Source organism: Passer domesticus, chromosome 1 (assembly GCF_036417665.1).
Source record: "Passer domesticus isolate bPasDom1 chromosome 1, bPasDom1.hap1, whole genome shotgun sequence".
Classification (NCBI taxonomy): Eukaryota; Metazoa; Chordata; class Aves; order Passeriformes; family Passeridae; genus Passer; species Passer domesticus.
The window spans coordinates 65,222,497-65,249,517 of record NC_087474.1 but is presented as its reverse complement, the minus strand read 5'-3'; the positions used below and the strand labels follow the sequence as shown (position 1 = coordinate 65,249,517).

General features: G+C 39.3%; 1 protein-coding gene across 9 annotated transcripts in view; it reads left to right on the top strand.

Annotated features, from left to right (window-relative positions):
- The window catches only part of NFX1 (nuclear transcription factor, X-box binding 1), a 129,430-nt gene that overhangs the window by 44,328 nt on the left and 58,081 nt on the right, over positions 1-27,021 (top strand). For 4 of the 9 annotated variants that reach the window (XM_064421426.1, XM_064421425.1, XM_064421414.1 and 1 more), the window contains 9 exons: positions 4,953-5,072; positions 5,694-5,773; positions 6,101-6,331; positions 6,613-6,686; positions 9,223-9,324; positions 14,388-14,429; positions 14,788-14,886; positions 19,360-19,426; positions 26,189-26,334. In XM_064421426.1, the coding sequence (XP_064277496.1) occupies positions 4,953-5,072; positions 5,694-5,773; positions 6,101-6,331; positions 6,613-6,686; positions 9,223-9,324; positions 14,388-14,429; positions 14,788-14,886; positions 19,360-19,426; positions 26,189-26,334 (961 nt within the window). Of the gene's footprint in view, positions 1-4,952; positions 5,073-5,693; positions 5,774-6,100; positions 6,332-6,612; positions 6,687-9,222; positions 9,325-14,387; positions 14,430-14,787; positions 14,887-19,359; positions 19,427-25,362; positions 25,548-26,188; positions 26,335-27,021 lie in introns of those variants that run through there. The other 5 variants (XR_010362900.1, XR_010362901.1, XR_010362899.1 and 2 more) reach the window with 3 other exon arrangements.

The following is a 27,021-nucleotide window of genomic DNA, read 5'->3' as shown; positions in this document are numbered from 1 at the left end:
TATTTCACACTGGTAAAAAAGGAGAAAGAGAGGTGATGTAGATTGTAAGGATACTGTTTACAGATTGAAGTGGCTTTCCTGCAGTAGTACATGTGTCTTTCCTGTATTATATGCACATAGACATAACCAAAGACCTCCATTTTATGGAGACCAACTTTTCATGGAATCATCCTGGGAAAAAGAAGGTGCTAGAGCCTCTGAAGCTCACTGTGCTTGAGTAAGCATTGTATTCTGTCTTAATAGCCTATGAATATGATGTGTGTGTTGACTGCATCTCTCATTAGAAAAATAGATATTTCTGTGTGCAAACATTTCTCTTGACAAAGCAAAATAGTAATGTTAGTGTATCAGAGGTCCTGTTAGTAACTTCTGGTGTAGTCGAGTCAGAATGCATGGTTTTTCTGAGCAGTTGTTTTTCTTCACTGAATTCTGTGGGTTTAATATTTAAGGTCATTAAACTTATCCACATTGCTGCAATATTTTTGAGGATTGTATTTCATTCTCAGATTGAAGGAGACCTAAGGATTGCCTCCATTATTAAATGGGATGTCTCCACTGTAAATTGCTCCAATGTTTAATGTGATAAAATCTAGAGGTCAATCTTCTATGCTGGTTTTTTTTTTTCCTGAATATGGGAAAAGCAGTTACATACTTCAGGAACCAGATTATTATGATAATTTGGCTTAAGCCTCTGTGCCCCTCAAGTTTCCCATTTGAATCTGTCCAGAGGTAAATCAACTAAGCAGTATCTTTAAAGATTTCTTACCTGCTTTCTCTGGATGTTGCTTGTTGAAATTACAGAGGCATACATTGTATGATTCTATATGATTCTGACCCTGTAGTTGATGGTGAGTCCTTCTCACCACTCCAAGGACCATTCTTGACTCTGATTCACCTGTCTAGCCAGCAATTTGCAGGTGGTTTGTATCAACCATGGTATCAAATGCATGGTCAGCTGTAAGTCATTTGCCTACTCATTAGATTTGATTTCTTGCCCCTGCTTTCATCTCCATTACTGCTTTTGCTAGGAATGGTGGGGGCTGGCATCAACTTGCAATACTAGAGTGCATCTACACCTCTGTGTGCTTCCCAGGTACTTCACTTTCCAGTGTAATTTCCTCAGTGCTGATAAGTGTGGTCCCTTTCTTGTGCTAGGGTTTCTTTATGCATGCACAGTCTACTTCAAGACATGAATACATCTCTTGGGTAAAATAAATAATGTCAGCATTAGAGACAGTGCATTAAAAAAAAAAAATCAGATACTGCATTTCTGCCCTTTGGATCAGACTTCTCTGCACTCTGTCCCCATTATCCTGATTAGTGCAGCTAGGGGACTTCTCATTATAAGTCTCATGGACTTACCATTTCTTATCAATAGCAAGCGACCAGCGTTGCTGTCTAACATTCAGGTCTTCTGAAGATCAGTTTTCAAGACCTGTAGTAAGGGACAACAAAGCCCTACTCTTCCCCATGCTTCCTTTCCAGAGGACATTCCTTTCTATTGACATTCTGAATATTTTCTACTTTTGCTTTCTACGTCTTTTTTCTAAAATTTTGTTGACCCTGGCATTCTTATTTGCTGTAATTTATTGTAATTTTGTCTCCTTAGATAAAAATTGCAGGGTTTTTTTTTTTACTAACTGCTGTACTTCAAAATACATGGGCAAATGAGTAGGATCTGGCCTGAGATTTAACTGATGGGACAGATCATAAAAAATAACCAGCCTTGAGAAATTTCTAAACATAGCAAAAATCATTGAAAAAGTGAAAGAAGTTTCAGATAGGGAATTTCACATCTGTTCCTCACCAAAAAGGGTGAGAGATGTCTGAGCTTCACAAATAATTGGACGAGTGAGGTACAGGGAACCTTTTTGACAGTGGAATTTCTCAAGGCCAGTAGGTAGTTGTGATGCTGATATAACCACACTAATAATAGCAGAAGTAGCAGGTTTGGGTACAGATGTAGCTGAGTGGCCAGTGGCTGTACTGGGTTTGTATCCAGGGTTTGGAAGCAAGGGACTACAGAATTGGCTTCTGTGTGAAGCTGCTAGAAGCTACCCTATGTGCAGCAGAGTCAATGCCAGCTGGTTCTATGATGGATCAACCACTGGCCAAGGTCAAGCTGATGAGGAATAACAGTAACACCTCTGTGATAATGTATTGAAGAAGTAAAATAATTATTGAACAGATGTAATTGCAGCCAGAGAGGAGAGGAGGCAACTATGCAGATGCTTAAGATCAGTGAAAAAGGAGGGGGAGGAGGTGCTCAGGTGCTGAAGCAGAGCCACTCTTGGGGAAGACCATGGTGAAGCAGCTGCGGCCCTGCAGCCCATGGAGGTCAACAGGGGTACAGAGATCCACCTGCAGCCCACAGAGGAACCCCACACTGGAGCATGTCTGAAAGAGGCTGTGAACTGGTGGGAGTCCTGTGCTGGAACAAGCTCCTGGCAGGAACCTGCAGACCTGTGGAGGGCACTAGAGCAGGTTTTCTGGTAGGACCTGTGAACCTGGAACCACACATTTGGCCAGGTTTTGCCTGAAGGGCTGCACCCTTTGGAACAGTGACCTACGCTAGAGCAGTTTGTGGAGAACTGTTGCATGCATGAACATCCTGTTGGAGATGTTCATGGAGAGCTCCCCATGGGAGGGAGCCAGCTGTGGAACAGGGAAGGACTCTTCTCCCTGAGCAGCAGTGGGAAAAATGTGTGATCAACTGCCTCCACTCCCTGACCCCTGCACCACTGGGGGGCAGGAGCTGGAGCCTGGGAAAGAGGGAGAGTGGGGGAGAAGTGTTTTTAAGATTTATTTTACTTCTCAGTGTCCTGCTCTCTGATTTTATTAGAAATAAACTCAGTTAGCATGCCCAAGTGGCATCTGTGTTTTGCCCATTATGGTATTTGGTGAGTGACCTCTCCTGGTTCTTATCTCAAGTCATTATATTTTCTATTCCCTGCCTGTGGATGGGAGTGATAGAGCAGCTTTGGTAGGTGCAGGGCATCCAGTCAGGTTCAAGTCACTTTAATGGGGAAAAAATTATTTTGTTAGATTATTTGGGAGGAATCAAGGTGGATGCATGGACAAATGGAGGGAAGGCAAAACAGACACCATTTGCACAAATGAAGCTGTTGGTCAACTTACTTACCTGATAGAGATCTGTGCACCTCATGTCTATTGTTTATCCTGTCATAGTTAAGATTAATATCTTTCAGTATAGTCTCATTCTCTGTTCTTTGTGTGAGTTCTTGAGTGCCAGCAGCTGGAGGCTTGGCTGCACATCATGGGAGCACATAGTCTTTATGCTAGCAACTAAGAGACCAGATTGATGTATCCTATGTGCGAACAGCTGGAGAATGGGATCATAAGTTATAAAGACCCCTTGATCTCGGTGCCAGCACATGCATGGGTGAGGGTTTGTTTGCAATTTTCTAACAAGCTTGCTTCAAAGCTGGTTGAAAAGCTAGTAGATCCACCTCTGGAATTACCCAAGGTTTCAGCCAGTACCTGGGAAAGGAGTCTGTCCAGGCATGGATATTAGACAGCCTGTGCTAGTATTTCAGATTCATGAACGTGGTGTGCTTGTGAATTTGGAGTGAATTGTGTTGTATGTGTGTGTCTTCACTAATAAGCTTCAGTCCTGATGAGCTGAAGAGAAGGAAGAGGACTTAGCTATTGGTATTCCTCTTCACTTGAATCTCATAATTCGGTTGGCTTTGTGTTAGTCTGTGTATCTGGTCATGTTATTGCCATGTATGTATTGTGTGTCTCATCTCTCTGGAATGTGTGTTCAGTCGTGCACTAGGCTGGATCTGCATATTGATCTAGCAGCCATCAATAGCTATAGAAGTGGGACAATAGGAACATTTGGGAGTTCAGCAGGTTTTGCTTTGGTAGACTAGGAGGAAAGAATCCTATGATTCCAGAGTTAGAGTCAGAGAACTTGCTGAATTCCAGAGCTCCCTTAACACACTCCTTCAGGTTAAAATTGTTGGTTTGTATTTTTGTTACCCCTTTATTCTCTTACCTCCTCCACCATTTTCTGTTGTTTTCCACTACCTCTTTATTTGCTTATAGACCAATCATATTCTCTTTTTGTTCTCAGATCTCCTTCTGTATGATGTCAATGTTCTTAGTGTTCTGTTTTCCTAAGCATTTATCTGTTTGAACTGTAGTTTGTGTTCCAGTTTGCCAGTTTTTATACAGTCTGAAAAAAAGCAGTGAATTGTATTAATTTTTGTGCAGTGTTTCATTGGGGTGGCGTATGTAAGTACTTCTATTACTTTGTTTATTACTGAGATTTGGATCTTATAGGAGTTTAAAACTTGTTTCCCAAACATGGAAGATAAAAAAATGCACTCAGAATAAAATGAGTACTGCCTGAGACAGAGAACTTCCAAAACATACAAAGCTGGATTTGGAATATTTGGACATGTTCATAATGAACACTTATGAGGATCCATGTAATAATAAATACCATAAAGAAGACTTGTTGTCTTTTGGTAATTTTGTTTGGAATCTTTATAGTAATATATGCAGGCCTTAGCAAAATGACAAAATCTAAACACTGGTCTGAAAAAGTTATGTCAGGAAATTTGGAACACAAAATTTCAATGATGTGCCTTCTGGAAGGGAATTCAAGAGATACCTCCCCTTTTTAAATCAAAGGTAGAACAGCAAAGCTTTCAACTTGACATGAGCATTTTGCTTGCTCTGGTTCAAAATATTGATGTGAAAGAACTGCTCTAAAAGCAAAGCATAATGCCTAACCAAGTCATCATAGTCTAGTTTTCTTGTAGGAGTCACAAAAGCTAATAAATTCACTAATTTCAAATATTAGTGCTTAATATGAAAAAACAAAGCTGGAGTAAAATATTTACATGTTATGTAAAGATTTCTCATAGAGGAAACATGCAAATAGATGTAGTCGTTAGGATATATTTGATTTTTTTTTTCAGGTTTTGACGAGTTAACTTGTTTTTGTGGTGAATCTGTGATTTACCCCCCTGTTCCCTGTGGCACTCAGCCACCAGAGTGTAAAAAAACATGCACCAGGCCACATGATTGTGATCATCCAGGTAAGCCAAGCCATTCAGTTTTGATTGGGTTTTTTTTTGGGTTTTGTTATTGGTTTTTGTTTGGTTGGTTTTGTTGTGTGGCGGGTTTTTTGTTTGTTTGTTTTTTTAAATTTGGGATTCTTTCAATGAAAATGTAGAAAAGTATATATAGGTCTGTTTGAAAATACATATCCAAACCAACCAGCTAAAAACTTGCAATGAAAAGTACTAATGGTATTTCTCACTGGTAAAAACACTGGCGTTTTTTCTTATTAATCACAACATATTAATTGCTGTATTCCAAAGATCAAATGCTCTATTGAAACAGTAGGATAATCTAGGGAACAGTTAGTTTCCATGTTCCTTGGAAACTCATTGGCTGATCACAAAATAAATAGTGTGGGTCAAACAGTTTCTGACAAATTTTGCCTGCGAGTATAACCCTACTCACAAGTTAGAAAATTACCTGCACTTTAATTTAGAGTGCATAGAGATTATTAACATAAACACTTGGCATCATAATTTTTTGTGATTCATAATCCTTCCCATAAATTGTGTAGTTTTGCACTCTGTGTCTTCTTTAATGCATTCAACTGAAGTATATTAATAAAACTGCTATGACTTCTATTTCTGTGATTGCAGTGTACCATTCATGTCATAGCGAGGAGAAATGTCCCCCCTGTACCTATCTCACTCAGAAATGGTGTATGGGCAAGCATGAAGTAAGTCTGGACAATTAATGTTTTTGAATATTAAACAATTTTTTACGAATGTAGGCTTGGATTTTTGTGTCATCTTTGAAATGGAGTATGTTACTGGAGTTGGAGTTTAATGTGATTAAATTGGAGAAGTATATCTTTAATTCCATATGCATGCAAACCGACTACTGTATTGGACTATAGTATAAAACAAAACTCATTCTTTGACCTAAGATATTTTAGTATTAAGATTCTTATGTGGACAGTGCTGAGGAAGGTGTGAACAGTAAAAGCACTTGGAGATTTCCATTGATAATTTTTAGTTATCATCTTCTTCCTTTCCTCTTTCAGCTGCGAAGTAATATTCCTTGTCATCTCACTGACATTTCCTGTGGACTTCGCTGCAATCAAATGTTAAAATGTGGAATGCACAAATGTAAAAGAATTTGTCATAAAGGAGAATGTCTTATAGATGAAGAATGTAAACAGCCATGTATTATTCCAAGGCTGTATTGTAATCATCCATGTATGGCTCCATGTCATCCTTCTTCACACTGCCCGACAACATCCTGCTGTGCAAAGGTTAGATATCTGAAGAAAATTCACTGCAAAGTCATACGTGAATTAAATGGTTTAATTATCAGCCAGTAACAGTTGTGACATGTTTGTATATTGATAGCATAACATTTTGTCTGTAAAATTAAAATACTGATTTTCTAAAAAATAAAACTTCATAACTTTCAGTTAGCCATTGTTCCACTAAAATAGGCCTTCTAAAATGAGTAAGTTTATATCCTTCACACCCCTCCATGGCAGTAAATAGACAAAACTTTAAAAAGCTGTTCACTTATGTGATATGGCAGGTTGATCTTCAGTGTGAATGTGGAAGAAGAAAGGAGAGTATGATATGCTCCGAAGCATCTAATACATATCAAAGGTTGGTACATGAATAATTCTTTCAATTCCTTACTGGACCTACTGCTTTGCAGTTGGATTAAATTGCAGGTGGTTAGACTTGACTAAATATATTTAGTTCACAAGCTTTTTTGACTTTTTTGTACTTTGACATGTGGTAGTTTTGGGCGGGGGGGGGGGAGGGGGCGTGGTGGAGGTTGGTATTTCCCTGAGCTTTTATACCAGCTATGCTGTATTAGAACTCTTTTTTTTTTCTGTTGGTATGTCAAAGCTTGACTCTTCCATATGTGGAGCTCTATTTTACCCACACAGAGCAATTAGGTACAGATGAATTTGCTGAGTCCAGATTCAGGCTCCTGAATGTAGATGATTGCAGTCCATGTGTGACTTGCTGTCCATGTTTCCAATAATGTATGATGGAACCTAGTCAGTAGAGATGATAGATGCTGAAGAGTGATTTAAAGTAATTCTGAAATAGCTAAATTTAGGCAGGAGAGCTTTGGCATCTAAATCTTGGGTTTTAATCTTGGGCAAACTGAGCCCTACCCAACTGTATTTATTGCAAAAATCTCCAGATCCTATGTCTATACTTAATTTTCTCTCTCATAGGAGAGAGAGCAAGGAAAAGAAGAAAAGTGGGGCTTTGAAACTTTTGAAATGAATATAGCAATATAGTAATAATAATTAAAAAAATCTTACTCTTAGGCTGTGATTGAAAGGGAGTAAAAAAAGTTAGTCTAAAGAGTTGGTATGTGATCAGAGTTCTGCTCTGTATCCTACTTGTTAGGCAGCCAAAGTCTGAGATTCTTCCTGTCTTTCAGAGAAAGTTTCTTAATGATGGGTTTATTTGGAACTGGTATCGGAGGGCCTTTTTTTATCCTAACCCAGTTTAGGGTATGCTGCTAGGTTTCTGCTGAACACTGTCCATATTCAAGTTCTGACAGAAAATAGTTTAGCTTAGATACTTAATGCTACCTAATGAAAAGGAGAAAAATGTGCTAATTAGAAACAATCAAGAACAGTTGTAGTCAATACTAAGTTGAATGCAAGATACATGTACAGAAGTTTGGGGTTTTTTGGTATTTTCATCACTATGAATACAAATCAGAAGACTGGCTCAACGTTGAAATACCAGTTTAAATTGACAAATGCTTGTCATTAATGGGAAGTTCAGAAGATAACATACAAGTCCAGATTTTTGAAGTTCTTTCTCTGCTGTTTTATAATTCAGGCACTGCCTAAATATTCATGCAAGGAAAATGGTTCTTTGGAGCCATTGAGAGATCTTGCATGTGTAAGGTGAATACATATGTACTTATTTCTCTGATCAGAGCCCAAATCTAGACGAAGGGAAACTCTTCTGCTTAAAGGAGGTGTTTGTATCAGTTAAAATGTGTTCATATGTGCTTATGAATCACTCTTGACTTGTGATAGTAACGTGCCAGCTAAGTTTGATAACTCCAGCAGTTCAGGTTCCTGAAAGATTATTCTAATTTTGTGAAGATAAGTTTGCCATTTTTCCTACCTATCACCAAACCAAAACAATGATAACAAAAACCATTAAAAAAACCCCGCAACAAAGTAAAGGTCACCAAATTAGGGGTATATCCAAGTTTTCTCAAAAATTTTAAAGATAAAACAGCTTTGGGCTTTGTCAGTGAATGTTTGTGAAAGAATGCCCAAGGGAACTGGAAATACCTGTGCTGCCATATCTGTACATATGGCACAAATTATGTCATATCATCTAATGTCCCACTATCTAGACTTTGGCATCAACTGATTAATATGAAGTGCCTCTAAATAATTTTTTTTGTTTTATGTAGTATGGTTAGCCTCCTTCCTGATAGGCAGTTGGTCTTTGAATGTGATGAAAAACATAAAGAGATAAACATACAGAAACAAACATATCCTTTTATTTTAATGTAACAGAAAAGCTAGTTCAAGAGGGCAATGTCTCATTTTTAGGAGTTTGTTTGAAATTTTGTGGTATATTGCCATAAAAAATTCCTGTATATTTTAGTTATACAAATTTTAGCAAAGGAGACTGGGAAGACTTGATGTTGAAAGGAATTAGGAAGAATCTTTGTAAAGAAAATGGTAATGATTTTGGTAGGCATTTTGTCCTTTCCTTGTGGATTGTGTTAACCATATTTTCCAAGAAAATTTCTAGGTACTTTATAAATTCACTTTACAGATTTTGTTGCACACAGTCAGGGAAGAATCAGATAAAATTATACTTATAGCTATATGGTCAGCTGTAGCTTGTATAATTAGCGAGTGAGGAGAAAGAGTATTTGCCGTGCACAGCTTCAACTTGCATAAGAAGCACGTCCATTTGTTAGTGTTACTCCTAGTTGAGGGAGATGAGAGTAGACTCTTGATTTATGTAACTGAATTAGACTCCTAAAAGTTGGTGATGTAGAACTAGAGTTCCAGTCTAATGAGAAAATGATCAGTCTGTCTTACTTCTTCCACCTAGATATTAAATCTGCACCCTTATATACCTTTTCAGAAGTTTATGTGTTGCCTTAAATGAAATCTACTACTCTCTTTTTCAGAATAGCTGCTATATCTATAGCAACTAAGCTAACAGATCTACAGCTTGGGGATTCAGTGGAAATCAGTAGGCTTATTACGAAAAAAGAAATGAAGCAAGCCAGGTAAAGACATACATGTAATAACATATTTGAAGCCTTTGTGTGTACCTGAAGCATAAGTGACATGCAAAATATATTAATCTGGTGATAAAAATGCTAGCTGTAATACCAATCTGACTCTAGCAATATGCTTAAAGAGTATTTTTTAGTTCTGTGGTGATTCATGGTTTTTCTTTCACGTAGAATGAGATCTCTGTCATTGTATGGTTGGTTGTTGTAATTAAGTATGGGACAAACAACTGTGGTTTCAGAGGTTTTTTTTGCTACTCTGCCAACTCACTGGAGTTCCTTTGGATTTTTTCAGATTTCTAGACAGGGCAATAAACTTTATCTTCTGTTTCAGCAATCCAGCAATCCTATCAATAATCCTTTCTGGATTATTTTGAATAATCCATTTTAGATTATTGATAGGCCATATTTTCTCCTAGTCATCATCTTAACTATTTACAATATTTTTGTATTACCTGTTTTAGAATTTTTCATGTTTGTATTTCAGTTTGATTTGTACTTCGGTGTTGTCATCCTGGCTGGCACCACAAACCTGATTTTAATTTTGTCACATAAGTTTTCCTGATGTTCCTCAGGACTGAAACGTCTTGTCCCTTCACTTATAGTATAATTTTTTTATGAAGTTGTCAACTTTCTCCAGCATCCATCTGTCAGAAACTTGACTTATTGAAATCTTTGCCTTTGAAGTCCCTAATCTCTGGTTTTAGTTTATTTCTATTATCATGTCTTCTTTCTTGATATTGCATTTGATTAAATGTGTGTTAAAATCTAATGTTCCTTTATATTGTGTAAAGTCAAAATAATGACATTTCTCATATAATTGCTTCATGATTTCCTGTACCAAAGCTAGTGTCAGTATACTTAAGAACTTTTGCTGTTGTGTTGTAGTCACTAATGCATATCTTTCTGTATGGACACACACTGCCCTTTCCTTGAACAGTTGAAATTACCAGAGATGGCTTTTCTTTGTACAAGTCTTTCCTAATACCATAACTTAACTGTGGTAGGTAGCCTTTATTCGCAGAGTCACTGTGTTGGAAGAGACCTTCAAGATCATCAAGTCCAACCCATGCCCTAACACCTCAATTAAACCATGGCACTGAGTGCCACATCCAGTCTTTTTTTAAACACATCCCAGGGATGGTGACTCTACCACCTCCGCAGGCAGACCATTCCAGAACTTTATCACCCTTTCTGTAAAAAACTTCTTCCTAATATCCAACCTATATTTCCCTTGACACAGCGTAAGACTGTGTCCTCTTGTTCTGTCAGTTGCTGCCTGGAGAAAGAGACCAACCCCCACGTGACTACAGCCACCTTTCAGGAAGTCGTAGAGAGTGATAAGGTCACCCCTGAGTCTCCTTTTCTCCAGGCTAAACAACCCCAGCTCCCTCAGTCATTCCTCGTAGAGCTTGTGTTCCAAGCCCCTCCCCAGAATAGCTGCCCTTCTCTGGATGCACTCAAGCATCTCAATGACCTTCCTAAACTGAGGGGCCCAGAACTGGACACAGTACTCTAGATGCAGCCTCACCAGTGCCAAATACAGGGGAAAAATTACCTCCCTGGTCCTGCTGGCCACACTGCTCCAGATATAGGCTAGGATGCCATTGGCCTTCTTGGCCACCAGAGCACACTGCTGGCTCATGTTCAGCCAGCTGTTGACCAGTACCCCAAGGTCCCTTTCTGCCTGGGCACTGTCCAGCCACACTGTCCCCAACCTGTAACATTGCAGGGAGTTATGGTGGCGAAAACGCAGGATTCTGCACCTGGACTTAGTAAAGGTAATATTATTTGACTTTGCCCATCCATTCAACCATTCCAAGTCTCTCTGCAGAGCCTTCCTGCCTTCCAACAGATCAACACATGCTTCCAGCTTAGTGTTGTCTGCAAAGTTACCAATGGAAGACTCAATCCCCTCTACCATGTCATCAATAAAGAAATTGAACAGAACTGGTCCCAGCACAGACCCCTGAGGGACACCACTGGTAACTGGCCACCAGCCAGATGCAGCACCATTCACCACCACTCTCTGGGCCCAGCCATCCAGCTAATTCCTAACCCAGCAAGAATGCTCTGGTCCAAGCCCATGGGTTGCCAGCTTTTCCAGGAGTATGCTGTGGGAGACAGTGTCAAAGGCCTTGCTGAAATTCAAGTAGACACCGCCTAGAGCCTTTCCTTCATCCATCAGGCAGGTCACTTGGTCATAGAAGGAGATCAGGTTGGTCAAACATGACCTACCCCTCCTAAACCCATGCTGGCTGGGTCTGATACCCTGGCCATCCTGTAAGTTCTGTGTAATGAGACTCAGTATAAACTGCTCCATTGTCTTACTGAGTGCTGAGGTTGGGCTAACCGGCCTATACTTACCAGGATCCTCCTTCCTACCTTTTTTGTAAATAGGCGTCACACTGGCTCACTTCACTTCATCTGGAACTTCACCAGTGAGCCAGGACTGTTGGTAAATGATGGAAAGCAGCTTCAAGCTCATCTGCCAGCTCCCTCATCACCCTGGGATGGATTCCCTCTAGTCCCATAAATTTATGAACATCCAAGCAGCTCAGCAGTTCTCTGATTGCCTCCTCCTGGATAACAGGGGCACTATTCTGCTCCCTGATACCATCTACCAACCCAGAAGGACAATTGTTCTGAGGACAAGCCATCTTCCCACTAAGGACTGAGATAAAGAAGGTGTTAAGTACTTCCACCTTCTTCTCATCTGCAGTTACTAAGTTCCCTCCCTCATCCAATAGAGAACAAAGGTTGGTCTTACCCTTCCTTTTGCCATTAGTATATTTGTAAAAACATTTTTTATTATCCTTTACAAAAGTTGCCAAATTAAGTTTGAACTGAGCTTTGACCTCCCTAATTTTTATCCTACATGCCCTACCACCCCCATTAAATACTTTCTGTGAGCCCTTACCCTCATTCCAAAGATGATACATCCTCTTTTTATTCCTAATTCCTTTCAAAACCTCATTGTCCATCCAGGCGGAACATTTGCCTTGTCAACTCTCTTTTGGCACACAGGAACAGTCTGTTCTTCTGCCCTCCAGGTCTCTGTTTTGAAGCACTCCTACCTTTCCTGAATTCCTTTATTTTTAAGAGTTGCTTCCCAAGGTACTCTCTAAATAATCTCCTAAATAGGCCAAAGTCTGCCCTCTGGAAGTCCAATGTAAAAGTCTTACTGAAATCCTCCTTATTTCACCAAATAGCAAGAACTCTGTAATTTCATTATCACTATGCCCCAAGTGGCCTTCAACCACCACATCTCCCACCAGCCCATCTTTGTTTGCAAACAATTGGTCTAACATAGTCCCAGTCCCTCCCCTGGTGGTCTTACTCACCAGCTGCAACAAAAGTTGTTCTCCACGCACTCTAAAAACTTCCTGGACTGCCTCTTTTCTGCTGTATTAAGTTCCCAGCAGATGTCTAGTTGGTTGAAGTCACGTACAAGTACAAGGGCTGGCAATCCTGAAACATTCTCCAGCTGCTCATAGAATAAGTTGTCTACTTTTCTTCCCTGTTAGGTGGGTGATAACAGACTCCCAGTAGGATGTCAGCCTTGTTGGCCTTCCCCTTAATTCTTACCCATAGGCATTCAACTTCATCATCATTAGTTTCAATACCCATGGGATCAAAAGCCTTCCTAACACAAAGGGCCATGCCTTCACCTCTTTTCCATTTCCTGTCTCTTCTAAAGAGCTTGTAGCCATCCAGTGCAGTGCTCCAGATATGTGAGTTGTCCCACCACGTTTCCATGATGGTGACTACATCATAGCTTTCTTGGTGTACCATGACTTCCAGCTCTTCTTGTTTGTTACCTGTACTGCTTGCAATAGTATACATGCAGCTCAGCTGGGGTACTGATTTTACCCCTAACTCAGGCTTACCACCCTTGGTGCCTGCTTCCATGCAGCCCAGCTACATCATTCCCCCTTCAAACCTAGATGAAAGCCTCTCAATGGGGTCTGCCAGTTCATGAGCTAAAATCCTTCTGCCCTTAACAGAAGGATGGAGCCCATCCAGTTCCAGCAGCCAGGTGCCACAAAAGTTGCCCCATGATCAAAGAACCCAAAAATTCAAAGAACCCAAAGAACACCAAACCTTGAGCCACTTGTTGACAGTGTGGGCTCTCCTGGTCCTTTCACCATTTTTCACTGCCACCAAAGGGACTGAGCAGAACACTACCTGTGCTCCTGTCCTATCAATAACTTGACCCAGTGCCCTAAAGTCCTTTTTAATTCCCCTGACACTCCTTTTTTCAATCTCATCACAGCCAACCTGGAGTATCAGCAGTGGGTAATAAACAGATGGCTGAATCAGCCCAGGGAGTCTCTCAGTAATATCCCTTACTTGGACCCCAGGGAGGCAGCAGACCTCCCTGTGGGATGGGTCCAGTCAACATATGGGGCCCTCTGTTCACCTCACAAGGGAGTCACCCACTACAACTACACTTCTTTTTTTTATTAATGTCAGAGGTGGTGATCTGTCTGAATGGATCATAGAAGAAGCGTAATTGAGAGGCCTACTGGGCAGATAATTTTCTTCTACATCATCTGGCTGACCCTCTAGATCCAGAGCCTCTTCTGAAGTGGCACCTGGGCAGGTGATGTGAGTTGAGGGGAATTTCTGTTACCTCCCCGAGTAGGGATCCATTTCCACTTCCCTTCATCCATCAGGTGTCCTCCTATTGCCTGACAGTGGGAGTATGGAAGTCCTCTGACTCCTGGTGGGCCTCCCTCAAGAACAGCAGAACTCTACCAATCTATTTTGCTTTCAATTTACCAATATATCATCTAGTTCAGAAACTTTTTTCCTCAGTTCCTATACAACCTTGGTAACTGCAGCTGCTGTTCAAGACCTAGAGAAGAGATTGGGTGCTCAAAGATCTTTGATTATTGCTTGTTTGTTTTTTAGCTCTGTCTGTGCTAATTTGATAAAATATTCTCACATGGTCTTGTTACTTTAAGCTGTGATAATATGACACCAACAATCTACAGCTTAAAAGGTATGAGGAGCAGCAGTGATTCTAATTTTAGTTTTCTTTCATAATTCAGGTTGCAATGTGATGAAGAATGCTTAGCTATTCAGAGAAACAGGTGGGAAATTAATTTGCTTACTTTTTTTTTAACAGAAGTAGTCTAGGTTTGGAAAGGTAATGCTATGTAGAGAAGAAATCTTATTCTTCATGTCATAGAGAACAGATAAATGCGGAGATGATTCCTGTTATAAAGATCTATATTGAATGATCAGAAATCTTGCTAGAATATTCTAGCTCTAAATGAGTAGTTTCAAATGTACAGATCATATATTTTGCAAGCTATTCATTTGTATTAGTAACCTGTAACTTAATTCTTCTATGATGTGTGGAAGGTTGGGGGGATTTATATGGGGTTTTTTTTGTTTGCTCATGTTTTGTTATATTTTGGGTTTTTTTCCTCCTATCCTCAAATTTAGGCGCCTTGCTGAAGCTCTTGAAATAGATGATAATTCTGATCCTTTTAAAATCCGTTCTTCTGGACCAAAGTACAGTGACCTTTTAAAAGAAGATGCAAGGTATGTGTTTTAATGATGGCGGGTGACATAAGTCAACAGTGTTGAAAGCAAGATGGGAAATGCAGAACAGTTCTATTTACTCTTCTTAAAAACAGCTGCCTTGTCATTAGAAGGCAGTTAAAGCAAAGAAGTTGATATGCACTTCTCAAGACCTCCCAAATGAGAACCTGAAAAGTAAGAAGTGCCTGACAGGCACTTCTTACTTTTTTGGGTAATCGGACCAAATTTAAAATGGTAACATTATTTTACACCATTCTCACTATGAATCAGTACCTGTACTTCTCACATTTCTACTGCTTTTACTCAGAACCAACTTCTACCTCAGAGCTCCATTTCAAAAAAAGACAAAAGTGATGACTAAATAATGAAATTATTATTATAATTATAAAATTTAGACTCTCGTAGCCTACTGTTCTTTCTACCAGGTCCCATTTATTTTTTTGCCTTACTGCTTTTATTTTAAAAATAATGAAATGAAATTATTAAAATGTTGGATGCAGAGCAAAGCCTGTGCCAGTGTGACTGCATAGAGGGTTGCTAGACTGAAACATCTTAAAATGAGGCAATGTGAAATCAAGGTAGTATCAAAACCACCACACCAATAAATACTTTGTAATCTGGAATGACAAGAAGGGATCAGACACATTTTTAAAAGATGTTGAGATGATGTGTCATCTGAGAGTTTTTACCCTTGTGTGTGTTTGTAGACATGACATTAGTTTTTACCAGGTCTAAGTTTTGTAGAACATCTTAGTATGTTTTCTTCTTCCACCAGTATTCTAATGCTGCATAAGTTTCATTGTTTTGTAAGGGTGTTTGCTACTTGAAAATCCTTTATTTGATTTGCTGATATTTTTAAATAAGTGAAAATTTTACATCAGCAACCATTCAGAATTTAAGAGTAACTTGCATCTTCTTACTTCCAACTCATGAACCTACTGCAAGATAGGAGCTGAATGTTTTCATTGTGGGGCTACTGTTTTATTTTTTATTAGTATTTGCATTTAAAAGTTCTATTTTATAAGGACTATTCTCTTAGTTGTGTGTAGAATATGTTTCGCTTCATCGTCTTCAGAAAACACAGCACACACAGTACAATAAGAAGGGGAAAGTTTTGCATTGTGTGTATAGTCTACTGTGTAGTCTACTGTGTTTTTTTGGAGTACAATTCTGTCTCATCTTTCTGCCAGCCACTACCCATAATGCAAGTGTTCATCTTTCATGTACAGAACTGACCAGGGTCATGCACTGTACTGCAGATGGTCGAACAGATACCTTGAAAAGTAGCCTTAATGCTTTCACACTCCTCATTCGTTCTGTGGTTTTACTTGTGTTTCCTTTGTAGCCTCTTTACACTGGTAATTTACAATAAACAAATACACCAAGGCTATTCTTACAGTGTCATAGCAAAAGCAGTTTTTTTTAATCTTCAAGTCAATTACTTTGTATATTGAATTACTGGATTTAATTTATCCAATTTGAAAGATAAATGAGTTTATACTTACAGTAACATAGCTCTCTTTACCAGATCAGCAATCTGCAATTTGTGAATCTACGGCTTTATGAATTTTCTTCCTTGACTGCTCCTGATGACCTTTTGTCTCAGTATCTAGCAAAAGATTTGGCTGTCCATCAAGATGGCAGGATCCAGATATTGTATCTGTTACAGTATGTTCTTCAGGTGGCTCAGTATTCTGAATGATTTCTGACAGATTAATTTATTCTTGCTTGAATGCATCACTCCAGTAATGCAGGAGTTCCGGGCTTTCTACAGAGCATAAGTTATATGCAGGATCTTAGAATGATTGAGAAACATGACAGCTGCCTCCCTGTGCATTCAGAGTCACTGCCTCAAGAAGGTAGCAGCTACCAAAGTCATTACTAGAATGCCATATTATCTTCTTTAGGCAATTAATTGATCTGTGTAGCCAATACATTGACAAGAGCTGAAAGAAATATATACCTAAAAATGAAGAAAACTTGAGAAGGCTCTAGGAACTCCCGATTTTGAGATGTAATCCTTAATTACAGAATCCTAAAGCTCCCAAAATGCAGTAAAACTCCAAGTAACAGGAAGAAGATAAGCGAGTGTAAGCATGCTGAGATAATATGTCTCCTTTGTAAGACAGTGGCAGGAGAAGGGGGCACCAGGAATACCATGGTAATGCTAATCTTACTGATGTGTTTGTCAGGATCTGATAAGGAGTCAGAAGAAGTCTCTCCACCCTATAGCTTTACATGGGTAGATATTCTGCTGTCAAGGGGAATCCATCTTGTAGCATGGAGATGGCTACCAACTGAGCACAGATCAGGGGGTACAGATCCACTGGCTGGACACCTCAGCACTGACCTTTCTAAGAAGTTTCAGAAATATATAGAGAGAGCAAGCAAATGCTCAGGTTGATCTGTTGACATGAGGTTGGAGGATAGATTAGCGCAAGTAGCAATGTCCAATTGGACATTGATGATGTTGAGGCTGCTATTTGATGAATTAAAACTACTGGAGAAGGAGAGAACATCTGGAGTATCTAGCCACCTGGAGCTACACAGAACAGAATTTTCTGATTTAGTTACTGGCTGTGCAAGACACCATTGTATGGACCATGAAAATCTCTGGTTTTATAGGCTTCTGAAGGGCTTTTGTTTGGTTTTGGTTTTTGGGGGTTTTTTTTTTAATGTATCCTCTTGTGTGAGAGCTGGTTCCTTAGTATGCTTTTAAATATTATATATCAGATGCTTGTGGATCCTCTCACTGGATTGTTGATACACGTGTTTTACCTGCCATGATCACTTCACCTTGAAATTTGGGTATTCCTAGTGGGTTTGGTTGGGTTTTTTATTGAGTTGGGGTTTTTTGTTTGGGGATTGGGGTTTTTTAAAACTTCAAATTATTGCTGTAATATTTTTTCCAAAGCCTCGTGCCACATGAACTAACTCTGTATTTCATACCATAGGTGTCTGGAGGTCGCGTTCTTTTTAACTCTACTCAGTTTAGGTCCTTTTTCCAATTCTCCCAGTGTTATATTTCTGTCTAATGAAGACCATGGAATTCTCGTAGCTAGATGCAGTGCCTGTGTATTCTTGCTAAACCTTGAAGATTTGTTTACTAGTGATGGGCTAAATCCATCGTATCTTGTTGTGTCTGATGCCCCATGTGTGGAGACGCAAGCTCTAACTCCATGTTTTCAGAAGACTGGTTTGTTATATTATGATATATATTATATTAAAATACTACATTAAAACTATACTAAAAGAATAGAGAGAAAAAGATTGATCAGAAGGCTTGAAAGAACAAGAATGGAATGAATAACAAAGACTTGTGACTCCCCAAGAGTCCGAGCCAGCTGCATCTGTGATTGGCCCTTAATTAGAAACAACCAACATCCACTAATCACAGATGCACCTGTTGCATTCCATAGCAGCAGATAGTTATTGTTTCCATTTCTTTCCTGAGGCACTCAGCTCCTCAGGAGGGAGAAATCCTAGCAAAGGATTTTTCATAAAATACCATAGCTACAGTATCTGATCAAGTGATGTTGGTAGCTGAGCTATTCAGTGTTGTCATTTTGCACATTTGTTTGAGACCATTTTTATGGTCTTTTGATGATACATTGACTTCAGCACCCAGAACTTTGTTAGGTCCTCTACAAATGATACTTGTACTTGCTTTGGTAGGCACTTCTTAACTGTTTAAATTCTGACATCATTGACAAGGTAGTACTGTGTTGGTATGGAATAATGCCTGGTTTTTAAAGAATTACTTACTACTAACCATCTTTGAGATATAAAATCTTCATGTAGCCTTTTTTTCCCCATGGAGATGGTGGCCTAACAAATAGCAACCTTACTTTTAAAGTTAGTTTACCTGCTTATTTAAGAACAGAGCACAAAGTTCACCCTTAAGTGAAAGACTTGGAGTACTGTGATGAAGGTAGTTACCAAAAAATACTTCAAACAAATCCTTAGTATCTCACATCGAGAATGTTTTATTTGCTTGCCAGTAGCCTTATGCTGCTTCTTGAATTCTTCATCATTTTTTATGCGTGGGGAGCTGAAGACCAAAGTCAGTGAACTTTGTCTTGGAAAAGAACTCCACTTTGTTTACCCTATCCCCATTTTTTATGTCTCATCATATATTGTAATTAAGTAAATTAATGACACGTAATTTAAAAACACCAAAATGGCAACTTCAAAATCTACATTATTCATTTGAAAATGTAGAATTGTATTGTCAGATGGTAGAACCATGTCATAGAATTTTATTCTTGGTCCCAGTCGTTGAAAAGGAAATAATTATTTTTGTAATAGTGATGACACACTAACAGTCTTTTAATGTCAATGAAGTTTTTGCTTGAGTCATTTGTGTTCTTGGTTTTTTTCATTTTGTTCTTGTTGAAAAATATTACAAAATATGAAGATATTTTATCTTTGTACACTCTCTTGCCTTGTTAACCTAGAATGCTGTTCTTGCAGGAAGGATATAAAATTTGTCAGTGACATTGAGAGGGAAATGAGAATGCTTGTGGAAGCTGTGAATAAGGTCAGTATTCATATGTGAATTTGATATTACTAAACATTATTAATACTCACAGTTACGAGTTGACACTAGATCTTTTTGGGCTCCAATATAGTGCACAGTTTATTGTAAAAAGAATAAAATTTTTGGGAGATCTAGTAGTTCAGGATTACTTTGGTGCCAAACCTTGCTTAAGGATTCAAGCAGTGCTAGGCTTTAATGCATCAATGGTTTGTCATCAATTTTTGGATCTCCATTAATAAAATATTGTCAAAGATGATGTTTATACATTCAGACTTTGAGAAGGAAAGCCTAGGTACTTCTGATCCATGTAGTGGAACTTGCTCATAGATTTTTGGATACCTTCCTATACTTGCCAGTGCATGAGGTTGTCCTCTTTCTTCTATAAGAAAATCTGGATTCAGCCACAGTGTTTGACAGACTCCAGTATACTTAGGGAGGTTGATACCACAGACACAATCATATGTTTTTCAGTGATACCACCTTCTGGTCTGTCAGGTTAGCTTGCTCCTACTCCATGAAAGACCCAGTATATGTGGTTCAAAGGACTGTATAAACTATACTATCCTCAGTTGCCCTTAGCTCAAGAAGGAGTTAATCTTGTATAAAAAGCATAATTTTGACCCTCCTCGGCCCTAAGGACAGTTACTTTATTCCTTAAAAAAATTATGGATGATGTTTCTTAAACAATCTTGGTGCTTGTCCATCTGTATAATGTTCTTGGCCATTGTTTTTATCATTAGAATGAAAGACTAAAGTGGGTCAGTCTGTGTCTAGTTATCAAAGGGGTCCCAATGGGGTCATCCCCAGTCCAAGCTCTGAGCTCAAGCAGGGTCATCCTAGAGCACATTGCATGGGACAGTTCTGTAATATCTCCAGTGAGAGAGACTCCACAGTCTCTCTGGACAAACTGTTTCAGTCCTCAATCACCTGCACAGTAAAGAAGTTCTTTCTTATGTTCATGTGGAATTTTCTGTGCATCAGTTACTTACTCCCTAATGCCTCCTTTCCTGTTGGTTAGTACTATTAAGTGGCCAACTATTAAGCTGCCTGGCTCCATCCTCCTGACACTCTATCTTCAGATACTAATTGACAAAAGAAATAATAATAAATAAAATTATATTTGTCATCTCTTCTTGAGGCACAATAGGCCCAACTTTTTCAGCCTGTCTTTGCGAGATGGTCCAGTCCCCTGTCATCTTTGTAGCCCTCTGCTGGACTTGCTCCAGGCACTCCATTCCTCTTCTTGTACTGAGGAGCCCAGTACTGGACACAGAATTCCAGGTGAGGCCTCGTGAGGGCTGAGTACAGGAGCAGGATCACCTCTCATGACCTCCTGGTGACACTCTTCCTAGTGTACCATATCATTTCCCTCGTGCCACAAGGGCACAATGCTGTCTCATGACAGCTTGTTGCCTACCAGCACTTCCTTGTCTGAAGATCTGCTTTCCAGCATGTCAGCCTATACTGGTGCATGAAGTTCTTCTTCCCCAAGTGCAGGTCTCTGTACTAGCCTTTAAAGAATTTCAGAAGGTTCCTCTCTCCATCCCTCCTGCCTGCTGAGATACTTTTGAAGGGCTGCACAATGCTCTGGGGTGTCAGCCACTTCTCCCGGCTTTGGGTCATCAGTGAACTTGCTGCCCCTTCATCCAAGTCACTGATGAATAAGTTAAAACAATGTTAGAGCCAGTACTGACCACTGGGGAACATCACAAGTTACAGCTCGACTCTCTGCCACTGATCACAGTCCTCTGAGATCTGCTGTTCAGCCAGTTCTCAGTATATTTCACTGTCCACTCATCCAGGTTGCACTTTGTGAGTTAACCTGTGAGGGTGTCAGAGGACACAGTGTCAAAAATCTTCCTGAAGTCCAGGTAGACAATATTCAGTGCTCATACCTTATCTATCCAGGGGATAGATAGTTGGGATAGATAGTTTTATTGTACAGTCAGATTGGTTAAGCATGATTTTCCTTCGCTGACTCCATACTGACTAATCCTTCCTGTCATCCCACAATGACCTTGAGGATGAACCATTCCCATCACCTCTCCAGAGACTGATGTGAGACTGTGGGTTGGTTTTGCATGGACTGGTTTTTGGTAGTGGGGTGGGGGTCACAGAGGTGGCTTCTGTGAGAAGCTGCTGGAAACCTCCACTGTGTCTGGCAGAGCCAATCCCTGGTGGCTCTGAAGATGGATGTGCCACTGGCCAAGGCTGGGCCAATTAGAAATTATGGTAATTTCTAATTACCTCTGCAATAACATATTTAAGAAGAAATCAAAACAAAGGTGGTGTCACAGTTTTAGTTCCAGCTAGAGAAGAGGAGGAGTTGAAAGCTTGTGAGGGAAACAACATGGAAACACCAAGGTCAGTGGAGAAGGATGGGCAGGAGGTGCTTCAGGTGCCAGAGCTGCAATTGCTCTGCAGGCCATGATGATGACCATGATGAAGCAGGCAGCCTTGCAGCCCCTGGAGTTCCATGGGGGATGCAGAGATCCATCTGTAGCCCATGTGGGAGGTGCCCACACCAGAGCAGGTAGATGTCTGGAGGAGGCTGTGATCCAGTGGGAAAGCTGGTGGACAGAAGGGGACCCTGCTTTCCAGCTGGAGTAGCCTGTCCTTGGAGGACTGCTTGCCTGTGGAAGAGTGACCTCAGTTTTGGAAGGACTGTTTGCCCATGGGAGGAATTTACATTGCAGCAGTGCTGTGAGGACAGCTGCTTCTGAGATTGGAACCATGCTGGAGAACTTCCTCACAGGGGAACCACTTCTCTCCTTGAGCCAAGTGGAAGAAAAGGGCGATGAATTGATCAAAACTCTCACCCCTGTCTCCCTGGGCTGTCAGTGGGAAGGACGGAGTGGTTGGGGGAAAAAGCCCTTAAAACCACCTATTTTATTTCTCATTATCCTGCTCTGATTTTGTTATTAATAAATTCACTTTCTGTCTCTTAAGTTGAGCCTATTTTCCCTTGGAGTGTTTTCTTCTGGTCCTTAACTTGTGAACTCTTCATTAAATTTTCTGTCCTCTATCCAGCTGCACCAGGGGAGGGTGAGTGACTTTTCATGGGTGCCTGCCGTTTGGCCAGTGTCAAGCCATGACAGACTGACTGGCCTCTAGTTCCTCAGAGTCCTTCTTGCTCTTTGAGAAGGATGTTTGTTGAGGTGATGTTTGCTTTCTTTCAGTTTTCATGTACCTCTCCTGACTACCATGACCTTTCAAAGATGATCATAAGCAGCCTCACTATTATGTCCACCACTGTGATGTCTCTCAGCAGTCATGGATGCATTCCATCAGGCCCCATGGACTTGTGGATGCAAAGTTGTGGATGCAAAGATGGAGTTCACATACTCCATCTTCTCTGCGTCTTCTTACTAGGGTCCCTCCTCTGTTTGGTAATAGGTGCACATTATCCTTAGTTTTCCTGTTGTTATTGTTTATATATTTGAAGCCCTTGTTTCTGTCTTTGTCATAATTGGCCAGATGTAATTCCAGATGGGCCTTGGCTTTCATTGTCTCATTTCTGCTTACTCTTACAGCTTATCTTCATCCCAAGTGGCCTGACACTGCTTGAGTCTCCTGAGTATTTACTGCTTGAGTATTAACAGCAGTTCCTAGTTAATTTGTCTCATGCCTCCTGTGCTCAATTTCTTGCTCATTGGGGCACAGATTATGCTAATTATACTCAGGTCCCTCCAACCTCAGACACTTGGGAAGTAGATGCATAGAATAGTTTTTTATTATCTATATTGTTTTGCCTAAGAATAATTTGTATAGTGTTGTGTTGCCTGTGGTTATCCTATTTTACATATTCCTTTATATGTTAGCTTTATCAGACACGCATATGTACACAAGTGCGTACACATATATACTTTCTTGATATAACTGCATATTCCAAATATATGCTTATACTAATATCAAGCTAAGATAACTAATTATATTTAAAAAGGGGCAACCAGAGGTCTTGAATTTGCAATTAGTGACATCAGATATGCCAGAACAAGAGTACCAGAGAACTCAAGAGCATTTCCAGTGCTTTAGTTTTCAGTGCAAACCAGCTATTTGTTAAATAACAATCCTACAAAGCAGACAAATAGTGTCTGTTAAGTAGCATCTACATTGCAGAAGAGAAGGAAAATACAAAAACAAACCACATCTCAGTCTTTTTCCTGCCTGACCTAAGGGGAGAATGACCCAGTGTACCCATCTTCCGTCATGATCAGGATGAACCGTTTAGGGCCACATGATAATTGAATATCTCAAGGATCAGTTCTGTACCGTCCTACCCATCAGGCTGTAGGGAACTACTGTTTCCTAAAAGTATGAAAGTTTTTAGAAAGCTCCCAGAAATCAAGTTATGTTTCAAAAGGGAGGAGATTTTCCAGGGACTGAGATGAGGCTGAGCAGCCTGTAGCTCCCTGTGTCCTAGCCTGTCTTGAAGCTAAAGTGACAGCATGTGTGGAGGCCATGCTCCGACTCTTTTTGTTCAAAATTATGGCATATAGGGTGTAAAAGGAATATTTCCCATGCGCTGTAAAGTTAACTTGTCCTTGTACTCAGTTCTTCTTGCATAACTTTTTAATTTTGCGAAAGACTCAGAGGCTTTATGTCTCTCTTGTGAGAATCATGTTTTATCTTGCAACCAACAGGTTTATGTAGTGAAAGGTTGAGTTAATATGTGTGATGTGGCATTATGCAGGGAGACTGGTTTTAGTTATTCTTCTGCCATTATCTCAAGTCCTCTTCTCAAGTCTTCTTTATGCTTAAGTCTGTGTTTGGTTGTTTGTTTATTATGATTCCTAAATTTCTCTGACTAAATATGTGGCTTGTTTTCTTTGTTTCTAGATGTAGAACTTTATTTGTATTAAAAGTGTTTTGCATGCTAATCTATCAAGTGTTTCATGTAGCTCTGCCTGTATCAGTACTATGTCTTTCCTACTGATTACTGTTACTTAGGCTTACATATTCTGCTTCTGCTTTTAATTTTTTTTTTCATTTTACCTTTGGAGATGCCCACTTCAGCTTAACTGGATAAAGGAGTAATAAAAAGGATTTTGATACTGAAAACTTTTAGCATTAATATGATTCAGCCTTAATATTTTTCAGCTCTATCATATATGACTTCACTTGCCTCATAAATATCTCTTGCCCTACACTCACCAGTATGTACTCTGTCTCGGATAGCAGAGTCTTTGTGGTTGATGTATGTAAGCAGAAAAGACAGAGGACATGTATATCCAACTCTGTGTTCGTAGGGACAATTGTGATGTTTTTCAGAGCATGGAGCCATCACCACTTTTTTAAAACAAACATACTAGTCATCATAAATAGGTGCAGAATCTATAGAGTTCTTCAATTAGTGTATCTATGCTAGAAGTGTTGTAACAGCTGGGAGGTTTATTGCTGTTAATTGCAAAGTAAAGATAATATTCTGTCTGCATGTGATTACCCGGAAGACTTACAGAAATGGTTGACCACAATTTCTGGTCCAGTTACTATTTGTAACTTAGAAATTTCATAATCTAAGAGACAGATATTAACCCTCTATTTTCAGGATAGCTGCAATGTTCCCTTGGTGGCTTGTTCTGTTACATGTGGTGATTTTTACATTAATTTTGGTGGCTGACCTTTTGTAAATCCACACTGATTGTTCCCAGGGATTTTGTCCTCCATGTAGCTAAAAATGGATTTGAATTTTAGCTGATCAGCCAATAGTTCTTGGGTTCTTTCTGTTTGTTTGTATATAGTTGCAGCAATTACCTTTCTCTAGTCATTGGGTTCCTACCCCATTCTTACAATCTTTTAGAGGTGATGGAGAGAGAAGTGGCATGTCATCCTGGTCTCTCAGTAACCTTAAATGCACTGCCTGCAGTCCTTTATGTGCAACTTACGGAGGTTGGGATTTCTCTAAAAGTCCTTGACTCAAATTTATTCTACTACAGGTAGTTTGTTTTCCCCTTGAATCCTTTTTGTTGACTTGGAGACCTAGAAGATTTCATTGGTGATCATGAAGGCAAAAGCTGAAGTAGTGGCCTCGATCTGTGAAAGCAGACTGAAGCACTGAGTGACGCATCCTTATATGCATTTGTTGTTACAAATTCATCCAACCCGTTAAGGATATGGGCTTGTAGGGTCCTGCTTTTTTGTTTGTCCTTTTACTGTTGATATAATAATCAGTGCTAAATCAAGCTTTATCAGTCTTTATTAACAGATAAAAAATAGAACTTCGGGGTTTTATTTAGTAAAGAATCTACTGATGACATTACATGAGGAACTTGCAGATAAATAGCTTCTTTGGTAGAGGGAAGTGATTGATAAGTTTTACATCTTTGTAGCTATCTGCAGTATTTGTATTATGAAGCCAATCTGCAAAATAAAATTTGATCTGATGTGAACTTGGCAGATCATTTTAAAAAATACAAATTCTGATAAAAATAATTTTGTGTTGTTTTTTTGAATCCAAGTAGAATGACTGTAATTAGGATTTACATTTCAAACTTAAAAGCTATCCCTGTGTGGGTGTGTGTAAACTTTGAGGTGATGGAAACAACAGAGAACATACAATTTAATTTTGGGGTATTAAATTAATAATTTCAGATGAGCTTTCTGTCAGTACAGAGGTCTGAGCAATCTGTGGTATTGATTTTGTCATAACAGCAAAATTTTAGAGGTAGAAACACTTTTTTCGTTGTTTTCTTTTCCCTGGCTCTCCTGAAAGAAAACTTCACCTTTTTTTTTTTCTTTCTTAACCTTTTCTGTTGAATTCAGGGCAAGCACACAAAGAAGAGTCATTGTTACCCACCAATGAACAGAGATCACCGCAGAATCATCCATGAATTAGCTCAGGTTTATGGCATTGAAAGTGTGAGCTATGACAACGAACCAAAGCGCAATGTTGTTATCACTGCAGTGAAGTATGTAATTCCTTGTTGCTTTCAAATCTTTACATTATAGTTTAAATAATTGGATGGGTTTTTATTGCTTACCAGAAGGAGTTTATTTACAGTGCAATTTGCAAAATGCAGTAATTTCCAGTAGAATAATTTTTAAAGCTGTTTTTGAATTGATAGTTTCATGGGCTCATTTACTCAAGTAAATCTTCAGAGAAGAAAACACCATTAGAAATAAAAAAGCTAAGAAAATATTTTAAAATATTGTTTTCCATTAATCTTACCGGTAACTTTTTGTCATCAGCTACATTTGATAGAAGTATCAAAAATAATGTATGTGATAAAATTTTATGAAAACTAATTGCTGGGTTGAGAAATCATACTTAAATTTACATCACCTTTGAAAAATTCTGGTTATTGTAACATATTTCTCCATCTATATGAACCTATCACAGAGTATACTCCGTCTTCAGTTAATGGACAAAGAGAGAACAGGAATTACTGCAAATGGAAGAGACTTTGTAGCAAAAATGAAATGTTTGGAGAACACTCACAGAAGGCAGTTCATAGTAGAAAAGAAAATTAAGGGAATACAGCTAGGAAAAAACCAAGGTGATTGCGCTAGAGACATAGAATGGGAAGGTTTCTCGTATCAGGGCTTCATTGATTGTGCTCCTTACTCAGCAGCATATTTAGTTTAGTGCTGTCAAA